The 17753-nt window shown below is 50.7% G+C and overlaps 1 protein-coding gene across 1 annotated transcript in view; it reads right to left on the bottom strand.

Moving 5' to 3' along the window:
* Positions 1 to 4926: 4926 nt before the first annotated feature.
* The window catches only part of JPH2 (junctophilin 2), a 73125-nt gene continuing 60298 nt past the window's right edge, over positions 4927 to 17753 (bottom strand). Inside the window, exons 3-6 of the mRNA XM_045529185.1 lie at positions 11401 to 11519; positions 8800 to 9545; positions 7920 to 8014; positions 4927 to 6711 (exon numbers count right to left, since the gene is read on the bottom strand). Coding sequence (XP_045385141.1) covers positions 7934 to 8014; positions 8800 to 9545; positions 11401 to 11519 — 946 coding nt within the window. The 3' untranslated portion in view covers positions 4927 to 6711; positions 7920 to 7933. The remainder of the gene's footprint in view (positions 6712 to 7919; positions 8015 to 8799; positions 9546 to 11400; positions 11520 to 17753) is intronic.

Genomic DNA, 17753 nt, shown 5'->3' with positions numbered 1-17753 from the left:
ACTTAGTGTCTGACTGTTAGATTTTGTGTAGTTGTTGTTCTCACTATCTCCATGATCTGTCCTGAGGATTCGCTAGAATTGGGTCAACGTACCCATCCCAAACCAAACACTCCCAGCATAATTTGCAAGATATATTTAGTATAATCAAGATCTATTATAGAATCTCTGGCAACAAGTGGGATATTAGAGAAATGACTATTGGTTAGAAAATCAATCATGCTATGTAAGTGGTTATAAATAAAATTTTAAAAGTCAGGTATTTATACAATATACCACATAATACAGGTTGAGTATCCCTAATCCAACAATCTACAATCCAGGATGCTCCAGAACTCAAAACTTCTTGAGCATTGACATGAGTCAAAGAAAATGATCATTGGATTATTTTGAATTTCATATTTTCTGACTAGGAATGCTCAACAAGTATTAATGCAAATATTCCAAAACCTGAAAAAATCCAAAATCCAAAACACTTCTTGTCCCAAGCATTTCAGATAAGGGATACTCAATCTGTAACATCTTATCAACTACAATAAATATACATATGGTTTCTGGTTTTCATAATACTTGGTCTTTGTGCCAATGTATTTTATAGGCACCTTCTGGGAACTAGTAGGACATAAAACATAGGTTTTTTTTAAAACACTTATTTTTATCTTATAGTGCTTAAATTTTTCTCACATTTACTTTGTGTAAAAGATTTGTATTTTACTGTTGCATATTATATGTGAGAATGCTTTCAAACACTTTCATAGACCCAGAACTATTAATACTAGAAAAGACATTGGTTTTTAAAAATTAAAATTCAGCAAATGGACCATAAACATTTATGTTCCAGAAAAGAATGGATAAGGGATTAATATATTTTAAATATGTCAAATAATATTTTATTTGAAATATGTTGTACTAAGATATAAAGATATACTATTAATACATGTTAAGAAAATCTTTGCAGTTCTTTTTTTAGAATTCTATCACATACTTACTTACTCATAAGTATTTGAAACCCACAACCCATATATACAAATGATATATAAAATTAGTCATGTAGTCATGTAAGTATTAGTCATACTTAGAAACACAGTCCCTGCATAACTGACGTTGCTCATGTGTACACTGACTATAATTTTTATTTGGTTATTTGTCCTGTTTGTGCTTTTCTAATGACCTTCACATTGCTTACAGGACCGTTATTTATACATGAATATTTTGTTAATTTTTCTAGAGAAAGTTGAGCACTATAGCTAAAATATGACAATAAATATATCATTTATTGGAAAACTGCTTTTCCTATATTTCTTAAAATTGATGACTTCATGAAAATAGAATCTTTGAAAAATAATGTCTCAATTCTTTATTACTAGCTTTTGCTCGTTAAAATTTTTCAAAGTTTTCACTTCTTTATTAAATATCCACCCTGGGAATCTGTGGGATGGATTTCCTATCTTTGTGGCCTTCTTTATTCTGTGATTCCTCTGATTTCATGTTGAAGGGTGACTTGGTTGACCGATGTCCCATACATTCATTATTACATTCATAGAGTCATAGGGTTTTGCCCCAGTATGGGTCCTCTTGGTGTACAACAGGGCTGACTTCTGGCAGAAGGATTTCACATAGGTTATAGCCATAGATGTCACTACTGTGTCAATTCTCTGACGTATAAGACTCGCCAGTCTGCCAGAAGACTCCCTCTATTCATGACACACACAGGATTTGTCACCTACTTGAGTCCTCTGAGGTGCATTGAGACATGGTCTCTGCTAGAACAAATTACCACGTTATATTTACACTCATGGGATTTCTTGCTTAAATGAGTTATCTGTCATATAAAGAAATCTGACTCCTGACTGAATGATTTTCCACATTTATTATACTTATAATGGTTTCCCTCCAGTTGGGTACTTGAGTGAGGACATGGTTATCACTTCTGGGTAAAAGTATTTCGAAAATGATAACATTTGCAGGATTTTTGCCTATAGAGCAATAGTTCTTGGACTATTTAAGCATGTGTCAGAAGCGCCTTATGGAAACCTTATGAGTCCTTGCGGAAACAGTTTGCTGGGCCCACACACAGAGTTTCTGATTTCGTAGGTCTGCCCAAGACTTTGCATTTCTGATATGTTCCCAGCCACTCCTGCTGCCATTGCTGGTCCGGGAACCACACATTGAGAGCCACTGCGATGTTAGTTTTCTGATGGACAAAAGGGGTTGACTTCCAGCTGGATGACTTCGGACACCACTTGCATGCACAGGGAGCCCCCTCATGTGTATTCTCTCATGCATATTGAAGGGTCTCCTCTGACCAAATGGTTTCTCCCATTTGTTACATTTATGGGGCTCATTGCCTGTGTGTGTTCTCCGATGTGAAGTGAGGGTTGACTTGCAATGACAGATTTTCCACATACCTTGCATTCCTGGTGTTTCTCATTTATGAGCTCTCTCACATGCAGCGAGACCTGATCCCATGATACAGGATTCCCCACACTGACTGCATTCATAGGGTTCCCCCGTGTGTATTCCCACACACACAGTGACAGTTGTGTTATGCCTGAATTATCTTACACGTGATTTACACGCATAGGGTTTCTCATCTGCGTGAGTTCTCCTATGATGTCCTTTGAGGATTTCTTTCTGAGCAAACGATTCCCCACATTCGATACATATTTCATACATGACATGGCATATTTCATACATCACATATTACATACATTTTCCCCCGTGTGTATTCTCTGATGCACAATAAGGGATGACTTGTTGGTGTAGGGTTTCCCACACACCTTACATGTATGTTGTCTCTCTCCTGTATGAGTTCTCTGATGTAAAATGACACATGACTTCCTACCAAAGAATTTTCCACATTCATTACACACACAATTTCTCACCTGGGTGAGTTCTATGACGTGCAACAAGATGTATCCTCTGCAAAAAGGATTTGCCACATTCGTTACATTAAGGTTTTCCCCCTGAAGGAATTCTCTGATGTACAATAAGATTTAACTGCTGCCTACATATTTCTCTGCATTCCTTACATTCATGGGTTTTTCCCTGTGTATGTTCTTTGACGGAAAATGGAGTCTGACTTATTCCTGAGACCTTTACTACACTTAATATATTCATATGGTTTCTCTCCTTCAGAAATACTCTTCTATGTAATAAGGCTTTTAAACCAGATCCCTTAGATGCAAAAAGTTTCCTGTCAGAGTCTTTAATTGTAGAAAGTGTCCTCTATTGCTTAGTATCATGAATATTTTTGCCACATTCAGTGTTGTTACTGGGACATCTTTACAGTTTTCCTTTCCAAAAATTACTCCCACAAGTGGTTTCAAACTTTGTCCCTATGAGTCATTTTCATGGCAAATTTTACTTGCAGGAACAAGAGTTGAACTAAGAGCAAGTATTTCTCAAGTTCATTACCTCTCTCTCTAAGCAGTGTTTTGTTTGGCAGGAGTATAATTCCCTGCCATGCTTGTAAGTTCATGCATGGTACAAAACACCTGAAATGAACCCAGCACATGGCAGGGGCCAGGTCAGACTTCCCTAGAGCTGCGTGGAATCAACCTGGAAGAGGCTTCACCCGGCTGTGTCCTGGGCCTGCGCCACCAGGGGGCGCTGTCTTCAACCAATCCTACCCGTCTCGGACAGGGCTCAGGAAGCAGCCCTCTTCGCACACCATCCAAGGTGAGTCCAACGCAGCCTCCCCCACGCTTCCATTCCCCATCCCACCCCCATCCCCCCGCCCCGCACACACAGCCTTAGTCTGAAGACCAGCTGGCCAGGCTGGCTGCCCGCCTCCTTCCCCTCTGTGGGTTTTATCAGTGTCCCTGCAGACTAAAACAATCCCCTCCTCCCTCACACTCCCACTATCCCTCCTGTGGTTCCTCCAAGCCCATCCTTCTTCCTGAGGACCCTGGGATCATTCCTGAGTTTTGAAAACCTTTATTACTCCTGATCTACATCATCTGAGTCTCACAACTGCATTGCCTATGGCCAGGGGGCAGGGATCATAGTCTCTTTGGCAGAAGAGGAAACTGAGGCACAGAAAGAAGGAATGAGTGAGCGGAGGGGACGTGCAGCAAGGCAGTGGAGGTGCCGGGGAGAGAACGAAGGCTCCTGATGCATGAACCATTGCGGGGCGTGCCTGAACCCCAGCCTACTGCTGGGTGGGGGACCCTGCCCTCCAACCCTCTTGCTGGGGCCACTGGCTTTGAGAGAACTTTCATGAACAGGGCTCATGTCCAAACAGGTCAAAGGAACTGCTCTCCTACCACTGATTCGCTGTGTGCGTGACCTTGGGCAAGTCCTTTCTCTGAGCCGCTGTGGAGTGAGGAGATGGTATCTGGGCCCATTCTGAGATATTCTATGACTATGTAACTGGGGCCTGAATCATCTCCACCCCTTTGGGGTTCCCAGGGTTCTCCATCAAAATGCAACAGGGCTTGCAACAGAGCAAACAGTACTGCACACGATAACAGTAATGATACACATCTCCATTTGTCAATTGCAGCTGACTTTCCATGAGCCTCACATTTAATGTAATGCTCACCACAACTCTCGGAGCTAGGCACTCCTATTATCCCCATTTTACAGATGAGGAAACTGAGACTCAGAGAAGTGAAGAAAGCAGCTGAGCCAGGATTGGAGCCCAGGGGTCTCCACCTCAAAGGGCAGGCTCTTGCTTCTACTGTAAGCTGCACAGAGAAGTTTCTGGAAGTCTGCTTCAGAAACTCAAACTCCACTGCAAAAGGTCTGTGGTCTTTGAACCCCCCTCCAGAACTGAAGCCCCTCAGTTGCCCAAGAGGTACCAAGGGAACTGCAAGGGAGAGGGGCGATAAGGACTGGCAGGATGGCGTCCCCAGCCTCCTCCCACCTCCTTCAGCCAGTCCCTCGTCCTGGGCCCACCAGCAGACACCGCAGCCCAGCCACGGCCCGTGAGCAGATGCAGGTTTATTATTGCACAGACTGGAGCATCCTGAACCCTCACACCAAACGCCAGCCCCAGACCTAGGCCTGGGAGCCCTGGCAGCCAAAGGCTTGTCCCCAGCACTGGACCAGGCAAAAAAAACCAGGACAATAATCTCCGAGCTGAGGCCTGAGGCCTGTCAGCAGCAAGCAGTGCTCCCCCCACCCCACCTCCCCATTCCCTAGGAGTCCAGAGAAGCCCAAACACAGATGCGGAGCCCTGGGCCTCGGGGTCTGGGGGCAGGAGGATCCACAGCTCTTCTCCGCAGAGATGCAGTCCCAGATTCCAGCCAAGCCGTGAGGCCCCAGCAGTGCTTGAAGCAGCAAGTGTGAAGCTGGAGAAGGTTCCCCAGTACTGCCTGGGGCAAGGGAAAGCTGGCTCCATCAGAAGCAAACTTCCAGGTTCCAGAGCTGCCTGGGGAGGCCGGGCCACAACGCCAAAGCCCCAAGGTCCAGAGGCAGGACAGCAACAGTTCCCTCCACCTCTGCTTGGTGCCATCACCACATCCTTTCCCAGGCTTGGAGGGGCCTGGGAGCCCTGTCCCTCCCTCCTGCTGGAAGCAGGGAAACATGGCCCTTGGCCCCCACCCCAATCCCAGCAAGCACGAGGGCCAGGAGCCAATGTGGTACAAAACATCTTTAAGTGAGGTACATGCAAGTATTGTCTTCTGCCAAGCAAGCCGAAGGGGAGCCCTCCACTTGCTCCCCTCTTCCTGGGAAATGTTTCTTAACAAGCAGCCCGTCTCCAGCACTTGCCTGAGGGTCTGCCCCAGGGAAACCTCCCTGGGCCTCCAAGCCATGCTCCCCTGAGCTTGCAGTGGGCCCTGGTGGGGCAAGGGGACAAACCAATTCACAGGGCAACATGGCAGCCATATCCTGCTAGCCCCAGGGCTCCTGCATGTGACCCGTTAGCACCCTAAGCACACTGGAAACCCCAAATGCAACCCCAGCCTCAGGCTCAGACACACTGAAAAACAGGGCCCGGCATAACTGCCCCTTAACCCTTCTTCCCACCCCCCACCCCTGGCCACTGGGCTAGTGGCTTCCCAGTCAGAGACTCCATCATCTTCCCTCTTCTATTGGTCCAGAGGGGAAACTAACTGGACTGGTGGGAGGAGACAGAGCACTGTATTCTGGGATATTCAGACTGAGCTTGTCCATTTCCTCTGTCGTCCAGAACATCTGTAAGCAAGGGAAGGCATGTGCGCTGGGTCCAGAATGCACGAGAAAGGGCCTTGGCACTGGTCTGAGGGGGTCTTCTGTGCCCACCACAAGGGATTTCAGCACCCCTCAACCCACCAGCTACCCCAGGAGGCCTCAGCCCACAGCCAGAGGGCTAAACTGAAGTGGGGGTGGGGTAGGAGGGAGGGGGATCGGATTTAATATTAATACTCTGGTTAGGTGACTTCTCCCAAAACACACAAAAGCCCAGGGAGGGGTGACCGAGGGGCCAGGTGGGGGAGTGGATCAGGATGACGGACAGGAGCAGATCAGGAAGCTCAAGGGACCTGGCTCTTCCCTTGGGGCTTCCCTTGTCCTGGGTGGAAAACCCCCGGAGGTTCCCAGCTCATTCTACCCCTCTGGGCACCACCAGCCATCCAGCGCAGGCGCCACAGAGGGCTCCTTAAACGTCTGCGGTGTGAATGTGAGCTGGACCCCCAGGCTGCAGGTCCAGAGTCCAGTCCTCCTTGGCCACCCTGCCTGGCATTGCAGAAAGATAGGTCCTCGTGTCCTCAGCAGGAACTCCTGGCTCTGCGAAGAGACAGCAACAGGGTCAGGTCAGGTGAGGGAGAGAGGAAGGTACCCCAAGACTGAATCACCTAACTCAGGCTTGATCTTCTCTGGGGCAAGATCCCACCTCTGCATCCCCCAGGACAGCCTCGGCCCTTGGCCCGGACATTCAGGGGAATTGGAAACAAATCCTTAAGGGCTCCCCTGACCCTGGATGCCTGCCTCTGTTTGTGGACACGTGCTGTTCCCTTTGCAGGTCAGGCTCCCTTTCTTCCTCCTCCCCCACTGTCATCGGGTTCATTCAGTGCCTGCAGGACGCATTCCCAGGTCTCCTAGGAAACATGGAACCCCTGGAGCCCAGCCTTCACCCCCAGGGCTGCACCTACCAGGCTAATATTGTCATTGGCTATTTACATGGTGACAACATAGACTCTCTTGGGACTCAGTAAGAACCTCCAGCCCACCAAAGCTAGGGTCAAAAAAGGGGGTCCTTGGTGGGGGGCTGGGCAAGAGGCAGAAAGTCTGTTAGCTTTGCCAAGCACAGAATTTAGACTGTAAAGGCTGGTCCGAGCAGGAGAAAGATTTTGTCTGGTAGATGCACCATCCTGAGACCAGTGAGGGTCACTCACCTTCAGCTCAGCCCAGCCCACCCATTCTCACAGGACCTTACCCAGCCCCCCAGCGCCACCCACCATGGGGAGAAAACTGAGATGGAGCTGACTGACAGAGGAAGGGGTGGGGCTTGGAGGGCAGAGGGTTAAGGACTGAGGAGGGGGAAGAGAGAAAGGGAGGGAAGAGAGTCCCACCACCCCAGGGGAACTCAGCTAGATGTGGGGGCCTGCAAACATTTGCTTACTGTTTGAACTGCAAGACTTGCACGTAATGAGCTGTGAATTACGGGTTGACTCTCATCATGTTCACCCCACTCCTAGAGCAGGAGGGAGTCCCTGATTATCCTAGCTCCCAGCAGGGCAGCTGCTCAGTAGATGTTGGTCAAATGAATGAATGGACAAGTGAATGAAGGTCCAGTGCTTACCTGACAGACAGCAGGGACCCTGCAAATGCTGAGCTAATGAAGCGTGTGTGGTGGGGAAGGGCACGATCTGTCAAACCCACACTCTGGGTCCCTGCTTTTGACAGTCACAGGACTGTCATCCAGTACCGAGTAGGCCCCCTGTCCCCCCACCCTGGAGCCCAGAATCCCCGCCCCTTCCTCCAGCTGGCCGCACCTGGCAGATGAGGGTCAGGTCAGGAGGTGCACGAAGAGGATGGCCAGGCCGATGTTAAGCAGGATCACCATGCAGATGAGGACTGTGTTGGGGACCTGGGAGCAGGGGAGAGAGGCTGCCTGAGTCCCTGTGGCCTCTGAGACTTTGCCACCCAGCTCACAGCAAGGCCGGACAGAGGAGCAGTTCCTACTTCTGGAAGTATCCTCCTAAGAGCACCCCCCACTTTGTTCACGGCTGTATCCATAATCTGGACGGCAGACCATCACAGCTGGAAGGATTCTTGGAAATAATTAATCAAATCCCTCAGGGTCCAGAGAGGGACAGGAACATGTCCCAAACCATACAGCGTGCAGAATCGGCCCTGGAACCCAGGTACCCTGCCTTCCCTACTGTTAATTCCTCTGGGGACACATTCTTCAGTCCCTCAGAGCCTAGCTTCAGTCTTGCCGCTGCCTTCCCTGGCTCCCAGCCTCCCACAAGCCCTTCCTCCACCCCCAGGAAGCCCTCCCTGCTACATCTGGCACAGCTACTGGTACCTAGCTCAAATCCCCCCGACCTGGCAGGGGCACCCAATGTCCAGCTGCTCAGGCTCCCAGCTGCCCCCTGCTCCAGAGAACTGCCTCTGCTGACGGGACACCAGGTACAAAGGTACCTGCCTCAAGGCAGGAAGACTGCCTTGGGTTCATGTTACAAAGTCCCCTGTGGATAGGTCAAGGCTACACTCGGCTAATCCACAGCCCGGCTGGACTCGCCCCTGCCCTATCCTGCTTCCATCTCCCCCACTCCAGCAACCCCGAAATCACCCGCACCTGAATCCTGCCTCAAGCCCCACTACCTCCAGGGAACCTGCCCTTGGATGCTCCCTGGCCAACAGCCTCACCTCTTCCACCTCCACCTCAGCCTCCGCCGCCAGCGCTGCCTCCTTCCGTGCCTTCCTCTTGGCCCCGGCCTTGGTCAGCCCACGGGCCTCAGTCTTGCGGGCCTTGGCCTTGGGCTCAGCTTTGGGGACGATGGGCTTGGGCTCCAGCTTGGCGGGGCTCTCCGGCGCGGGGCCTCGGAGCGCGGGGCCGTGCATCGGGGCGCCGGCCGGGGACGAGGGCGCGGTGGACGGGGACGAGGGCGCGGAGTCGGGCCCGGAGAGCTCGGGCTCGGGCTCGTCCTCGAAGGGCGGCGGCTCGGGCGGCGCGGTGCGCACGGCGTAGCTGTGGTAGCCCCGGTAAAGCGCCACCTCGGGCTCCTGCGACGGCGTGTGCGGCGGCGACGCGGGCGGCGCCTGCAGCGCCTCGATGGCCATGTGCTCCGTGGCCGGGCGCGCCGGGCTGCGGCGACCCGCGCCCTCGGACGGCGTGGTCGGCCGGCTGCCCTCGCCGCCGGGGTCACCGTTCCAGGCGCCCGGGCTCAGCAGGCCGTCCTTGGACGCCCCGGGCCGGGGCCGCTTGGGCTGCGGGGGCGTCCCGGCCGGCGACGGGGGCCCACCCTCGGGCCGAGGGGTCTCGCGCTCGTGCAGCTGTGGGCTCTCGCGGGGTCGCTCCCGGAGGCCCGCGGCGCCCCGCTCGGGGGGCTCCAGCAGGCTCTCCGAGTTCTCTAGGATCTCCTGGAGCAGCCGGCGCTTCTGGTATTCCGGACCTGCCAGGGACAAGGCAGGGAGGCTGGCTGAACCCCGGCCCCCTGCTGGGTGGTCGTGGGCCAGCCACCTAACCTCTCCGAGCCTCATTCATTTCCTCAGCACTCACACAGCACGGACCACGTGCCAGGCACTGCTCTAAGCAATTTCCAAATATTAACTCATTTAATCATTTTAATAACCCTATGAAATTGATGTTATTGTGAACTTCCATTTTACAGATGAAGAAACAGAGGCTCAGAGAGGTTAAGTCACTTGCCCAAGGTCACACAGCTGGCAAAGAGCAGAGCCAGGGCTAGCACCCGGGCAGTCTGGCTCTGGTGATCCTGTCAACTGTGACACCGGTGTCTTTCCATGCCCTTATCTGAGAAGTGGGTCTAATCCTACCCATTTCATAAATACTAATGGAAGGATTAATTGAGAAAATGCATGTACAATGCTGAGCTCACTGCCTGGCACAAGCACAGTTACAGCTGTTGCTGTGACCACACAAGGCAGAGGCAGCCAGCTAGTGTCGCTCTTCCGGTACCAGCAGGGGGAGAGCTGTGACCAGAAGTGACTGATCCTCCCAGGCACAGGTCTGTACTCCTGGGTTTTCCATCTAGTTTCCTTTGGTCTCCTTTCTACAGCCAGAATAATGTTTAGAAAACGCAAATCTAATCATGTCACTCATTCACTGCAGAGAACGCCAATCTCCTGCCCTCAGGGGCTCCTCCACCCCATCCAAGCGCAAAGTCTGTATCAGCCACTTCTATTTCCTAGCCTCCCACCATGGCACTCTGTTCCAAGTTTCTGTGCCTTTGTACCTGCAGTCCCCTCCTTTTGATTCATCTGTCCCACCCAGCGCTACCTGGTGCCATAGTTCTCAAAGTGTGGTCCCAGCCTGGCAGCATCCCCATCACCTGATCCTTAGAAATGCACATTCATGTCTCCACCCCTGACCTCTGAATCAGAAACTCTGGGGGTGGGCCCAGAAATCTGTGTCCAGATTGAGACCCACTGACTTGATAAATTCTTGTTCAGTCTTCAAGATTCAGCTCAAAGGGCCTCTCTCCAGAGCAGCCTTCTCTAACACCTTCCCTTGCCTAAAAGCATTAATTGCTTCCTGTGAGCTCCCACCGTCCCTGTCCTAACCGCACAGCACTCATCCTGCTGTGTGAAACTTAACCGTAACAGTGAGACAACAGCCACAGTCATTGACAGCTTACTGTGGATTGGGCACGCACCTTACATGCATTTAATCCATTCACGAAAAAGTAGGCATTATTCTTACTCCCATTTTACAGATCAGGAAACTGAGGTTTCCGGAGGTTAAAGACCTTAAAGGTCTCACAGCTGGTAAACAGTGGAGTTAGCATTTAAATGAACACAGTCCATTTGCATCCCCTCAACTATGTTGTCTTCATGACTTCCTGCTCCTCTAGATTTGGGACCCCACTTATGTGTTCCCAGAGCCCACACAGTGCCTGATACATGGACAGTGCTCAGTGAATGCTTGACTGAAACTGCTGAGCAAGTACAAGAAGCCCTTTGCTCCCTCATCCACCAGTGACCTCTCCTCACTAAGCGTCACTAGATCCAGCTGTCTGCCCTGCTTGCAGCAGAGAGAAGGGACAACCTGCAGTGCCTCTGCCACCCCGCCACGAGCTCTGCATGAAGGCAGCTGCGTCTCTCCACATCCCCTTGCATCATCCCACCCCACGTTCAGGGGCTATCCCACCATGCCCCACAGTTCCCAAAACTCACAGGCATCCACAAACCCACCTGGGCATCTCAGCTTCCAGCAGGCAAAGAAAATGCCCACCCCAGGGACTTGCCCCCACCCTGTCCTGCCCATCCCTCCCTGGCTGGCCCTACCTGGCTGGTAGAAGTCCGGAGCCAGCTCCCTGGCTAAAGTGCGGGCAATGTTGGACTCCTGGTTGGCGGCCACGGCGGCCTGTTCCGAAGCTTCAGCTTTGGCCTTGGCGTGGCTTGTCCTAAGGAGACAATACGGTGGGAGGCTCAGGATCCCTCCAGAGAACCAACCTGCCCCATGTCCCCAACCCACAAAGAGACACCCTGGGCAGAGAGATCAGTCGCTCAGGCTCTCCACGAATATTTATTGGTGCTATACATTCCCCAGACCATTTCCTCTTCTTACTGGGCACACAGATAGACTACATTTCCCAGCCTCCCTTGCAGTTAGGTGTAGTCAGATGACTGAGTTCTGCAGTGCATTGTGGGAAGACATAATATATGCTATTTCCAGGCCTGGCCCATAAAAACCTCCGTGCCTTCTCTTTTTCCCCCCACTGCTGATTGAATGCAGAGGAGGCCGACGCCTCAGAACAGGGTGATACTTAACCTCTTTTGTGTCACAGATCTCTTTGGCAGTCTGTTGAAGCCTATGGACCCCTTCTCAGAATAATGTTTTAAAATTCATAAAATAGGCTAGGCACAGTGGCTCACGCCTGTAATCCTAGCACTCTGGGAGGCCGAGGTGGGTGGATCGTTTGAGTTCAGGAGTTCGAGACCAGCCTGAGCAAGAGCGAGACCCCCGTCTCTACTAAAAATAGAAAGAAATTAGCTGGACAACTAAAAATATATAGAAAAAATTAGCCGGGCGTGGTGGCTCATGACTGTAGTCCCAGCTAATTGGAAGGCTGAGGTAGAAGAATTGCTTGAGCCCAGGAGTTTGAGGTTGCTGTGAGCTAGGCTGACACCATGGCACTCTTGCCCGGGCAACAGAGTGAGACTCTGTCTCGGAAAAAAAAAAAAATGCATAAAATACATGGAATTACAAATGGATGCAGTTACACAGTACAATAATATGTCATTTATTAACACATTAAACAAAATACTATCAAATCTAATAACTACTGTAATTTAAAAGTATAGATTAGCATAAAGGATATTTTAAGGATATCTGCAACAACAGTGATGAGACATAAAAATATATGCGATTTCTACATATCTATTGGTGACAAAGGCACAGATACTACTAATACTACTATGGTTTATTGTCTACTTCCATAATTGAAGAAAATGCTAAATTTCAGTTAGAAGTTAGTAAAAATACAGATGTAGCTTTTTCCATCTGTAGTAGACACTTTTGGTGCCCTACCCAGATCCCTTTACCGAGCAAATGTGCCCGCCCCCTAGCTGCAGTAAGTGTTGGCTGCTAATGGCTCACTGCTACCCCAGAGAATCGCAAGCAGCTTGTTCCAGAAATTAAAATACTGCCCCACCCACCTCCCACCCAGGCAACCCACACTGATGTTCTTTCCCAAGAGGAAAGACCTGCAACCGCAGTAGGTACAATTCATTCTCCAGAGCCCCCGGTGGGTCAGACCACATCTTCACTCAGCTCTTCCCTATCCTACCCTGCTTCTCTCACTCCCCTCTCTCCTGAGAGTCTTCTCAATAAATCACTTGCACAAGAATCCCCATCTCAGGCTCTGCTTCTAGGGAATCTAACCAAAAACACCATCCAAGTTCATGGGCCCCCAAATTCTATCCACGGAAGCTCCTGTTGGACTCCAAGATAAGTGATGCAGTGGAAGGAACCTGAGCCCATAAATGATTGCAGAGAGCAAAGCCCCCCTTCCACAGTCCCCAGGTGAATGTGATACAAGCAAATCTTAAGCCTTTATTGCAGTAAGTGCCTGAGATTTGGGAGATGTCTGTTTCAGCTGTCAGTCTAGCCTAACAGTTTGTATTACCTACGATAATAATAATGGTTCTGTTCCAAATGGGTCAGGCATGGTTCTAAAGGAGTTAGGAAGATTATCTCATATAATCATCCTAATACCTTAGGAAGCTGGTGTTGTTGTTATTATCCCTATGTTACAGAAAAGGAAACTGAGGCACAAACAGGTCAAGTAACTTGCCCAAGGCCACAGAGTCATAAAGCACAAAAGCTGGGATTCTGACGCAGGCAACAGGACTCCAGAACTTGTGCACTCGAGTGCTATTCTAGAGCATAAGCTGGGAGCTTGGCCAGGAGCTGAGGACAGAGATTCCTGGGGACCAGTCAGGCCAGCTCCTGCCCTCACTGTTGGGTGAGGGAGCTGGATAGTAAACAAACCTGAAAAAGCAATTAAATAAAAAGTACTTAATTACAATTGTGAAATGTGCCATGAAGGAAGAGTATAGAACACAGTGGAAAAGCAGAATAGAAAGACTTAATGCAGACTGGTGGTGCAGGTGGCTGGTCAGAGAAGGTTTCCTTCAGGATGTGATATTTAAGTTGAGACTTGAAGAAACACATGCATTAGGCCCATAAGAGGTGGGTGGGGACAGTGAGCCAGGTAGACAGAAAAGCATGTGCAAGAGGTGGGGCAAGAGCTTGGTGCCCCTGGGGAACTGCAAGGTCAAGTCAGAATGTCCACTCTCTGCAGATGAGTTAATTTCTCGGGGAGGTGATATCTCTTTATCCCAGTCTCCAGCACAGAACTGGGCCCACAGTGAGAGAGAGAGATTTCCTTAAGTTCCTACTACATTCCAGGCCTTTTCTCTATTCCTTCCAATCCTCAAAACTGCTCGTGAGGTAGTTTTTACCTGGTTCTACTTCACAGGTGGGGAAACTGAGGCTCGGGGAGGTATCTTGCTACAGGATGCAAAATAATTAACATTTACAAAGCATTGACTACGTGCTGAGCGCTTTACGGAAACTAACTCATTTGAGATGTTAGTACCATCGTCCCTCTTTGCAGAGGAGGAACCTGAGGCACAGGAAGCTCTTAACAATCCACTTAAACTCACACAGCTAGGAAGTAACAGAGTCAGGATTCAAACCAAGGCATTCTGGGATGTAGAGTCTGTCCCCTAACCACAGGCTCGACTTGCACTCAATAATGAGTAGTGGAACTAGCTTTCAAGCCCAGAGCTGTCCTCTCCCCCACGCCACACTGCCAGGTGAGAGAATGCACACGCGCACACGCATGCAGGTGTGCACCTGTGCACGGGCAAGGAGGCAGCCCAGAGAAGAGTTAAGAGCTCGGCTTTGAAATCACCGGCCCTGGATCCCAATTTTGGCTCTGCCAAGGCTGGGGATGGAGTGAGCCGACTGAGGCGCTCACCTCAGGTGCAAAATATACAGGGATGCCAAAACAACTCAGTGATCCAGATGAATCATACTTTAATGCAATACATTTAAAAGTCAAAATTAATGCAAAAAAAAAATCCTTGATGAACAAACTATGGAAAGTTTAAAGAAAGGCTGGATTGGACCCTGCACTTGAATCCGTCCCTCACTCACCTCACCCTGGTCCCAACCCCACCAGGACGCTAGGACCTTTGGTGCACGGCTTCGCCTCACTCTGCCTCAGTTTCTTCACCTGTAAAGTGGAGATAATAATTCTCCCTCCTGAAGTTGCCGTGAAGATGAAATGCGAGGCAGCATGCGGAAGTGTCTAGCCCAGATGATGAAGATGGTGATGACGACGATGGTGGTGGCCATGGTGATGGTGAAGGAGGAGCAGGAGGAGGAGGGGAAGAATGACATTTGTACAACAAAACCGAGTGTGGGACATGCATATCCCAGGCTCATTTTTGCCTGCACATAGGTATGTGTGAGATAAAGTCCTAAACTTCTTAGAGCCACTTCCCTGGGAACCTGAAACCCCAGGTGGGGGGAGGAGGGAAAGGGCTGGCAAACCTTCAAACTGAGAGAATGTCCTTTTTTGGTCATGTGAGCTGAATGACGCTCATTTTCTGCTGCCTTCTGAAGCTGTGTGTGGGACTCCTCAGGGGGGAATGGCAGCCTCCCCCCAGAGCCCTGGAAGATTCTGGGGTTCAACTGTGGACCCTCCAGGGCAGCCAGAACAGGGGTCTAGTGAAGGTGGCCACCCAGCCCAGGTGATGAGGGCTGCGTGCAAGAAGGAGGCACCTCTGCCAGCCCCATAGGCCGGACGACTGAGCGCTTTATCAGCCCTTCTCCCCTCGCCCCGCTCAGTCTCAGGAACGGCCCCCAGCTCCTGGCCAATGTTCTTCCACACCCTCCCTCCCGTCTCCTCCAATGGCCACAGCCAATCAATCACCAACTCCTGCCTCTCCCACTCCCTTTATAGCTCTTGGATCTGCCGTCTCCCCACCCCTCTGCCATTCCTCCTGCAAAGCCCCCATCTGTCATGTCCCTGACTGCAGGCTCACTCCTGCAGCTGTTTCCCCACTCGGGGCACAGTGAGCTCGCTTACCCCACACCGCAGGTGGCCTCACCTCGTGCTTAAAGTCTTTGCAGGGCTTCCTACTGTGCTCAAAATAAAGTCCCAATCACAGGGCCTGGCCTTCAAGGCTCTCCAGACCCCCAGATCAAGGCAGCCTAGATGGAGCCTGGATGGGGTGTACCAGGCGGCTCATAGAGGGAGGGCAGGCTGAATTGCTGTGGCCCAGGGGCCACCACTTCTAGACGGGTGCCACTCACAGCGTCCCCCACCCCCACATCCTCATCACCTGGGAGCTTATTTGAAACGCAGATTCTCAGGCTCCACCCCAGACCTACTGAATCAGAATTTTCGGGGAATGAGCCCAGGAATCTGTGTTTGATGACCCCTCCAAATGCACCTGCTGCTTACTGAAGTTTGAGAAGCATGTGTTCTGCAGACAGAAAATTCAGCTCTGTCTTGGGCTGTTCCTGCCTGCTGAACCCCCACCCCCTACCCGACCCCAGGAGCCTTGGATGTTTTTCTTTAAGCACCAGGTATCTCCCCTGCCGTCAAGGCCCAGCTAGGGAAATGCAGGAACCTTTCCTGCTCCTCTGACCTCTCCCCATTTCCATGCTGATGCCTCTGGGTGAGGGTCTTGAGGAGGGCTCTGACCCTGCCCGGGAGAAGGGAAGGGAGCAGTCACTGGGGCCGGGAGAGGGCCAGGGAGGCAGCACTCTTCTTGATTTCATTTGGATTAACTTTTGTCAGCAGGGTTAAAAATAAGGCTGGTGGTTCTGGGATAGGGGCAGGGCTGTCACCCGACAGAACCACTTCTGAGAGCACCCACCCCCACTCTGGCATGCTTTCCCCACCCCTGGGCCCCCAACTGCTTGGTGACAGCCAGCCTTGTTTCCCAGTTGTCTCCAGCAGGCATTGGTGGCTTTGTGGAGCCGTTCGTTCATATGGCTCTTGCTCAGGCTGTTCTGCTCCTGCCACGCCCCTGCCCTTAAAGGACCAGCCCAAGACCCACTTCTACACATTGCTTCGCTCACGGGATACAACTTTATAGAGTGCCTACCATGCACTAGGCACCGTTCTGAGCGCTGTGGACACAGAAGCAAACCAAACATCCAAAAACCCCCTTGCAGGTTATACATTCCAGTTCAGGGATCAGCAGATTACAGCGGTGGCTAGATCCAGCCCGCTGCCTGTTTTTGTACCAACCTTGAGCTAAGAATAGTCTTTGTATTTTTGAATGGTTGCAAAAAACCAAAAGAGTAATATTTTATGACACATGAAAATTATACAAAATTCAAATATCCCATGTACCTTGCTAGGCTTGGTGGCTTGTGCCTACCTATAATCCCAGCTCCTCAGGGGGCTGAGGCTGGAGGATCGCTTCAGGCCGGGAGTTCAAGACCAGCTGGCAGAACAGAGTGAGACTCTGTCTCTCTAAAAAAATTAAATAAAATAAAAATATCCATGTCCCTACAAATAAAGTTTTATTGGACACAGCCATGCGCAATCATACTGTCTAAAGTTAAGTAGTTGCCATAGAGACTATAAGACCAGCAAGCTACAAAGTATTTACAATCTGGCCCTTTAAAGAAAGAGTTTGCTGACCCCTGTTCCAATGTATTCACTCAACAAACGTCTCTTCTACTACCATTATTGATACTGATCTTATTTGCTGAGCACTTGGTGCCCAACTCTGTGCTACGGTCTCCTTTACGAATATATATGACCTCAGAGAGGTAGAGTCACTTTCTCAAGGTCACACAGCTAGAAAGCGAATCTGCCCAAGCTCTAAACCCATTACACCAAGCCGCCGCCCTGCCGGTACCAACTCTGGGCCAGGTCCTCCCCATGCGGGGACTGAGGATGGGAATGAATAGCCTAGCAGCCGTCTGGGGAGCTCCCAGCCTATGGCAGCCCTGCCAGGGCCCCCAGGCAAGGTTTCTGGGAATCGGTGGATGAACAGGGGCTCAGAGCAAAGGCCATGAACTGCATGGGTGAGTGGTGATGGGAGACAACTCTGGCCAGGTTGCCTGGGCACAGACTCTCCAGCTCTGCTCCTGGTAACCC

This window comes from Lemur catta, chromosome 17, assembly GCF_020740605.2.
Source record: "Lemur catta isolate mLemCat1 chromosome 17, mLemCat1.pri, whole genome shotgun sequence".
Lineage (NCBI taxonomy): Eukaryota > Metazoa > Chordata > Mammalia > Primates > Lemuridae > Lemur > Lemur catta.
The sequence above is the reverse complement of the archived record's forward strand: the minus strand, read 5'-3'. Positions and strand labels throughout refer to the sequence as shown.